General features: G+C 37.8%; 1 protein-coding gene across 2 annotated transcripts in view; it reads left to right on the forward strand.

The window, feature by feature from the left end:
- The window catches only part of COG6 (component of oligomeric golgi complex 6), a 57,839-nt gene extending 50,131 nt beyond the window's left edge, over window positions 1-7,708 (forward strand). For both annotated transcript variants that reach the window (XM_005147697.3, XM_031047742.2), the window contains exons 18-19: window positions 589-668; window positions 5,165-7,708. In XM_005147697.3, the coding sequence (XP_005147754.2) occupies window positions 589-668; window positions 5,165-5,312 (228 nt within the window). In that variant the 3' untranslated portion in view covers window positions 5,313-7,708. The remainder of the gene's footprint in view (window positions 1-588; window positions 669-5,164) is intronic.
- The last annotated feature ends 786 nt before the right edge of the window (window positions 7,709-8,494 follow it).

Consider the following 8,494-nt stretch of genomic DNA (forward strand, 5'->3'; position numbering starts at 1 on the left):
AAACTGCTAGAATCAAAGCAGTGCAACTATTTTATATGGGGGAGGAGAAGTAGGCTTACAAGCAGTTCAAAGAGCCTGAATTAGGTCCCTTGCTCTTGTTTTTCCCAGCGCAAGTGCTCCTTATTAAGAAGTGACTCCTTGCCAAAAAGAAACATGCAACATGTCTAACTTGGACTAACTAGATTTCTGTCTGGAGGCTACTGTATTCCCTCTGCACCTAATTTGCAAGGTCTGAGCTTCAGTGATGCATGCATACCTGCACTAGCTGCATAGGAAACTTAGATGGATAATTATGGAAGCTGGATTCTCATTACTTACCCTTCCACCCTTACTCCTCAGAGTCAGAAACTTAAAATTTCGGTGACAGAAGTGCTGAAGTTAGCCATTTGCTTTGCACAATTAAGTTCTACCTTAAACATTTGTAGATGATAAGGGTCTATCTTAAATACATAAAAAGAGGAAATTTTATCATATAAGATAATGCCATTTTAATGTAATCACTTTTCAGAAATCTGTGATTTTACCTATTTTCATATAACAGCAAGTTCTTAATATGCTGGTCTCATACTCTCTTCCCCTCTGCCTTAGGCTCAGTTTGATCGCTATCTGTCTGCTCCAGATAGTCTGTTAATGGCCCAGCTGAATTTCCTTCTGAGTGCCACTGTGAAGTAAGTACCTTACCTTTGAATTTCTATTATGCCTGCATATAATGATCAGAAGGATGAATTTGATTAGGATTTAGTGGATCATGGTGAGAATTCAAGTTACCAGCTGTGATCATATCTGTATTGTCTTTCAGGTCACTATTCAGTTTTGTTCTAACTCTCCTCCTTTTGAACAAGCAGTGAGAAATAGTAATTCTGTAACTTGCTGAAGTACTTGCTCTTGATTTGACAGACACCATCAAAATAAATTACATTCATCTGTTTTGAACATGTTCCGCTGTGTTGGCAATTTTTTGTCAACTTATTTGTAGACTGCTTTAGAACTGTTTTGTAAGCATTCCAAAGACAGATGAAATATGTAATTCTTATTCAAGATTTCTTTTATCCCACTGCTCCATCAGGTATAGGGTTTTCAACTTTTGTTGTCTTCTGCTGTAGAGGATTGGCATTTTGTCTCATGGAATATTGTGCTGAAATTATCTTACTTTTCACCTAAAATGTGTTGGGGTTCTTTTTTAGTGATTTCTTCTTTGAAGTATGGAAGCAGTAACTCTTATTTTTCATATTATTTATTTCTTCTCTTGCTTTTTGACTATAACTGAACCCTAGGCTAAGGAAAGTGCCATGAATCTCTTTACAATTAAATGTGAGCTATATGAAGACATTCTGTAGTATATAAAATCAGAGAATTATATGGTGCACCAATCAAAAACTTTTCTTCAAGTTATTTTTCAGATTTCTGTGAAAAATACAGGTGACAGTATGTATCAAGAATTAAGATTAGCACATCACATATTATGTAATGCAACAATATTTGGAGTCTCATTACTAGCACCTGTCCTCAGCAGGATTGTATCACAGCATCTTGCAATTAAACAATGACATATGTAAAGGGAAAATATTTATTGTTGTGAATTTATTAGAATAGGATAGTTCAGTTGGAAGAGACCTGCCATGATCAGCTCATCCAGCTGCTGTGTCCTCCTGCTGTATTGCTCAGGTTCTCCTCATCCAAAGACTTGCAGTTTCATGCCATATACTTGGTGCATGGCTTGGCATGGGGGATGTTGGTGATTTTCAGTAGGTTGTTGGGTGTCTCTGCTAGGGTTACCATTCCCACTGAGTGGACCATGGTGTGTGAGAGGTGTTCTGCTCCAATACAGATCAAACAGGGTAGCTTGAGCAGTAATGTCAGTGAGGTACTGCAACTTCTGCTTCTAGGTGTTAAGCTGTTAAGCCGGTATTTTAGCTCTTGGTATTTTGTTAATGTAGAACTATTTAAAAATCATAACAACGGTAAATGTATTTCAAAACCTTCAACTTTTCTCTGCTAACACAGAAGCAGTTTTTCATAGACTTTACTGTAACAACTCAGGCACAGTGAAATTAGTTTGATTTATTTGTTTCTTCTGTAACATGATCCAAGATCATAGAATCATAGAATAGTTAGGGTTGGAAAGGACCTCAAGATCATCTAGTTCCCTCCTGCCATGGACAGGGATACCTCACACTAAACCATGTCACCCAAGGCGTCATCCAACGTGGCCTTGAACACTGCCAGGGATGGAGCATTCACAACCTCCCTGGGAAACCCATTCCAGTACCTCACCACCCTAACAGTAAAGAATTTCTTCCTTATATCCAATCTAAACCTCTGCTGTTTAAGTTTTAACCCGTTACCCCTTGTCCTATCACTACAATCCCTAATGAAGAGTCCTTCTCCAGCATCCCTGTAGGCCCCCTTCAGATACTGGAAGGCTGCTATGAGGTCTCCACGCAACCTTCTCTTCTCCAGACTGAACAACCCAAACTTTCTCAGCCTGTCTTCATACAGGAGATGCTCCAGTCCCCTGATCATCCTCATGGCCCTCCTCTGGACTTGTTCCAACAGTTCCATGTCCTTTTTATGTTGAGGACACCAGAACCGCACACAATACTCCAAGTGGGGTCGCACAAGAGCAGAGTAGAGGGGCAGGATCACCTTCTTCAACCTGCTGGTCACGCTTCTTTTGATGCAGCCCAGGATACAGTTGGCTTTCTGGGCTGTAAGAACACACTGCTGGCTCATGTTCATTTTCTCATCGACCAACACCCCCAAGTCCTTCTCCACAGGGCTGCTCTGAATCTCTTCTCAGCCCAACCTGTAGCTGTGCCTGGAATTGCTCTGACCCAGGTGTAGGACCTTGCACTTGTCATGGTTAAACTTCATAAGGTTGGCATCAGCCCACCTCACAAGCATGTCGAGATCCCTCTGGATGGCATTCTTCCTGTATGCACACCTAGCCTTATCCCCTTGATAAGCTTTTTAAACCTCTCTTAGTGCAGTTTAAGCTGAATTCATGTTATCTTGCAAAAGTGGGCAGCCGAGACGTAAGAGGGAGCCTGTGTGAGGATGGTTGTTAGAGGTGCTACAGCTCAGCTAACGTGCAGGAGTTTATTAACCTGATGTAACTCAGTGCTATAGATCAGGTTCTGCTCAGAATATGAAAAAGAAATAAATAATCTGTCAGCCTTAGACCATGTAGCTTTAAACATAAGCAGTCCTTTTGAAGGTAAGATTCCTGTTTATAGAGGGGCATGCTTGTAGAATCATGGTCTTAAGGGTTGGTATTTTTTGTAGTGAATAAACCTTCAAAATCCAAAAGTATCTCAAGATTTGAGCAAAACATTTAACCAGTACTATAATTTTAATCTTTGGCTATAGCAGTTGTAATTTTTGAGTAGTTTTGCAGATGTTCAATGTAAATTTTGAAGATGTCTTCCTTGAATTCACATAATTGTGGTCTACTGTGCTAACAGTTGAGCTGCAACCCAAGAGCTCTTTGGTTCTCACAATCAGAACACACATTTTGAGGAGGGACCGGTGTGTGAAATACTCACTGGCAATATCATTTATGCTTTAGAACTATAAAGAATATTCAACATTTGGCAGTGCATGCTCTTGTCTTTCAAATTCCTTTGCTCATTTAAAAAGTTTCAAGTTACTAATTTATGTCACTGTTGGTCTTGAAAAGCTCTTTGCATTTGTGTTGGATCACAGGAACTGAATGCTGGAATTACTATTTTTAGAAGGTGCTGTCATTTGTGTTAGTGATAAAATGTATCATGTTGTTATGGCAACTGAAATGCTAATGTACTGATTAATGACACTGACATTATTTGATGGATTTGTGAACGGCATCATTTGATGCTGTTCACTCCTCTGGAATATTTTAATGAACTTTTCCTTTTAATATTATTTGGTGCAGTACAGTTAGTTTTGTACAAATTCTGTGTGCAATACTTTCTTAAAAGATTGTCATGTTATAGCAGCTTAGTGATCCCAGACAGTGATCAGAGATTACAGGTGTTTTACCTGAAAGCCGTGAATATATTTTCCTTGTAACAGTATTTCTAGATTTGCTATTATAAGGCCAGTCTTTTTTTTCAGGTATTCTAAAATCTTAGTAATACTGGTAGTTGATAGTATATAAAAAAACTGGATACCATGCATCAGAATACAATGCAGGTTTTGTCTCTTAGTCTTTCTCACAGCTTCTGCTGCTTAATTATTTCCTGAAAAGATAAAGTTCTACACACTTGGTCTGTGAGATCTGTCATTTCCCAGCAGCTGGTGAATTCAGCCCTGATTTTTGTGGATGCAGTTTTGGTGTCTTTGTTCCTTTGCTGTGTACTACAGCAGGGCTGAATCTGCATCCATAGTTACCTTGTTTTCCTCAGCTTCTCCTGATGTTCCATTTGCATGAGTTTGGCTTTAAAACAGTTGCAACTACCCTTTCTGATAAATAAAATGTGTCTGTGACTATAAGTACATTACCATAGTGATTAAACTGATTCAGTGCAGTGTAAAACAAAATATTAGTTGATCCTTGAAAAATATTAAACTTTCCAGTTGAATTTAGCATGCAATCTCCATGCATTCTTACTCATTTAGATCCAGTAAAATAACAGGACACAGACTTTGTAGGATTGTTGGTAGAAGGCTGTAGCAATTTTTATATTTCTGTCCGTTGTCACTTTCAGCTCTTACTTTTTGACTTACTATGGAATCAGGTGCTATTGAGATAAAGCAAATAGAATATATTTGCTGGTAGATGAAAAAGAGTGAGTCTGTTTACAAAGGACAGTGAAAAGCCCTAGGAGGCAGAAGGCAGATCACTAAGATTATCAGTCTTTTAGAAGATGCAGGGGAGTGCAGGTGGAAAACTAATGTATGCAAATTATATTCTTCTACTATTTTTTACATGATTACAAAAATTAAGAAGCTAATTTCTTGGTTATCAAGATCATGTATGTGAGTTTATCTGTGTACAGTGAAAGGAGATGAAGCCTTCTTTTATTTTAAAACTTTAAGATGTTTTCACAGTTGAAGCAAAAGAGCTTTTTAATGTAACTGACATTGGTTTTTAATCTGTATTTTTAGTGTGTATTTTTAATTCCTTGTATGTAGTACAATTCCTTACAATTTCAAATTATGTTTTTGGTTTGTTTTTTTTTAGAGAGCAGATAATAAAGCAGTCAACAGAACTGGTCTGCAGAGCTTACAGTGAGTTATATGCAGCTGTGATGGATCCTTCAAATGAATATAAGGATCCAGAAACCATACTACACAGATCTCCTCATCAAGTTCAGGCACTCCTTTCATAATCTTGTTTCCCCCAGATTTTTCAGAATCCATAATTGTGTATTTGTTAACTATTTGCATCAAGTTATTTTTCTGTTTTGAATTTTGATGTGTAACTGTGTTGTTAAAATGTGTAGGAATGCAGTTTTGTTTAATCTGCTTGGCAGAAGTTGTCTTTCCTGTGTCTTTGAATACCTTCTATAGGCCAGACAATAGAATATAGATAAAAAATTATTTTAATGTATTTCTCTTATGGAAATGGACCTTGACAATGTGCAATCTCTTTGAAAAATAAAAAGCTTTTTCCTTGCTGTACATAATCCTTTCAACTAGAGGGTGAACCAGTGTCTCTTACAAACTCGCCAATACTTTTATTTGCTCTTTTTCCTGTTCTTTCACTCTTTTTCTCAGTTTATCAAGAGTAAATGCTGATAACTGTAATTTTGATAGAACTGATATACTTTGAACGTCTCAAGTGCATCACTTTTACAGCTCATAAATCATTTCAGAATATTTGATGCTGTTTTTTTCAAATCCTATTGATTAAATCTGTGAGGCAAAATTTGTGTACTTTATTGGAATCCAGTATTGTTGTTGCTAGTTCTGGTTGTTTCTGTAAGAAAAAGAACTATTTTAACTACATGCATGTACAGAACCTGGAACTTAATGCTTTCAGTTATTTGTATAAATTCGTTTTACTTGAAGGATTTTGTTTTAATGCGGTCATTCTGTAGCATTCCTCATACCGGTTGAAACATGTTGATATCTTAAGGCTGAAACCTAAAGAAAGAAGGTTAGGAGAATGGTTGGCACAGCACTGTGGCCATTTCTCATGTACATGGTTTTTGTTTTGCCTTTTTTTAAGTACAGAAAAGTCCATTTGGTCTAGTACACACATTTATTCAGTTAATGATCCACCAAAAGCTTAATGGTTTAGATGTCCGCAGTGTTCTTTGCTCTTAAAAATTATAGTTAAATTCACCTGTGGCAGCCACAGTTTGTCCTGGGAATTACATGTGATAGCCGGGCTGATGTGTAGAAAGCCATGAGTGGAGGTTTAATTTCTTTTCTCCTTCAGTGCAGAGCTGAACCTGCTTTGTGTAGAAATCTTAATTACATGTAGAGTTACGATTTAGGGGACCCTTGCTTCCAGTAAAATGGACAATAGATAACTTAGGACACTTGTTCTCTGTTGGGCCTTATGATAATTCTTTGCAAATTTCTTAAATGTATTATTCGTTCAGGAAAGCCTTGCTATAGAGAAACCTTAAGGAAACAAAAATTACTAAAAGGAACTTGGGGTGTTTTGGATTAGGCTTTTTGGGTGGTTGGTTGGGTTTGTGTTGGGTTCTTGGTGGTTTTTTTTTTGTTTGTTTGTTTTTCCTAAGATAATTTGAGCTGTTTTTTTGGAAGCATTTCAAGATTTTTTCCTTCTCTTTGTGTGCCATGGAGTTACTACAGTTGCCTGAGTTTACACTCATTGGACGTGTCTTATTTACGTACCTCAGGGGAGAGATGAGCAGTCATTCATATTGAATAACTTACATATTTCATTTTTATCAGTAATAATATTCTCATATGAAATATATACTTAGTGACAGCCAAGTCTGTAGTTTGATGTATGCTTACAAAAGAGCAAGAAATAGGGAAGAGCAGCAGCAATACATTTTAGTCTCTTGAAAACTCATTGCACAAGATATATCCAGTGTGCTCAGAAAGCAGCTTCCTTGGTAATACCACAATAAAGCAATAGTTCCTTTTCCAAATGGGCATAATTTGTTGGTATAATGGAAGAGGATTTGAAAGTATAAGTGTCCCTGGAGTTCTTGGATCAGGCATAAATTTTTATGTAAATGTCAGTGTTGGATTTACTCTGTTTAAAAACTCCAGACCTGTAAGACCGAAAACATTCTAGAAGCTTAGAAAAGCTGTAATGGAAAATTATGCTCTTATATTAGGTAAGGCACTTTAAATTACTCAGATTTTGCATTATCGTAGTATAGATTCGGGCGGCTGTTCATTGTTGTTTAATAATGTTAATATTGCTTAATATGCCTATAATTATTATCTAATATATGAAAATTACATCAGTTGTGAAAGGTTTATAAAGTAGCTTGTTATTAGATTAACATGCTCGTAAGAGGGAACTTTTTCCTGAAATTACACTCAACCTCAGTCTCCAATAATCAGTCAGTAGTTTGCATGAGGATTAGTAAGAAGTTGCTTCCTGTCTTTCAGTCCATGTAGAGACTTATCCATGATTTTGTCTTCTCTTAATAAAGCTATGCAAATGTAAAAGCTATAAAAACTGTAACTTACAAAAATAAAGTCAATCACTAATGTTGGTCTGTGCAATTAAAGTAAATGACAAAGGGTCACAAATGAGAATGGACATTAATAAAAGTATTTGGTTTACTGATTTCTGCCTTCCATGTTGTTATTTCCTCTTGCTTGCCTACGTAAGAGGAGGAAGGAAAAGACGAACAGATTTTGACCTGCTTCTTCTAGCTGAGCATTCCTGACATTTTTTGTTTTGGAAGTTCCCAGGATTCACACACGAGGAACTGTGGCACCGCAGACCTCTAATTGTTCAGTGAGAGGGATGACCCATAAACACTGCAGTAGATGGAATTGCTATGGGTGTCAGTACTGGGCACGTATTCAGTTACTGCAGCTCTGACAGGCGTGACAGTGCATGAAGTGGTGCTCAGCTGCATGGCTGAGTCAGTCAGCACTCCTCCTGTTGGTCCTTAGCACTTCAGCACTTCATTTTGAGAGGCATGCTTTCAAAGAGTGAGTCCCTTACCCTGTTGTGAGCAGCAATATGCTTGGGAAGACGGGATAAAGAGAGGTGTTTGAATACTGGCTATAGTAGGCAGCATTGGCATTCAATACTGACAACCCAATTCAGGAACAGATGCATACAAGGCCTCTTTTTGCATCGTTGTGTGATGCAAAGAGCACTTTTGTGGGAAGTGGGTGAGCTGAGTTCTGGGCCAAAGGAGTTTGGAATAGATAGCTCCCACCTTCCTGGAGAGCACCCAAGCCCTTGGGATTGTGTAATACAACATGGGGCAGCTCTGTTTCTTCTCTTTTGAATTTAGCAGCCATACATAAATCTACAAAATGTGGGAGGCATGAGACAGAATAAGCAAGGAGTTTGGCCCTGTGGCATGTATGTGTGTGGCGGCTCTCCTGAGGACTC

The sequence above is a fragment of the Melopsittacus undulatus genome, chromosome 2 (genome assembly GCF_012275295.1).
Source record: "Melopsittacus undulatus isolate bMelUnd1 chromosome 2, bMelUnd1.mat.Z, whole genome shotgun sequence".
In the NCBI taxonomy this organism is placed as follows: domain Eukaryota; kingdom Metazoa; phylum Chordata; class Aves; order Psittaciformes; family Psittaculidae; genus Melopsittacus; species Melopsittacus undulatus.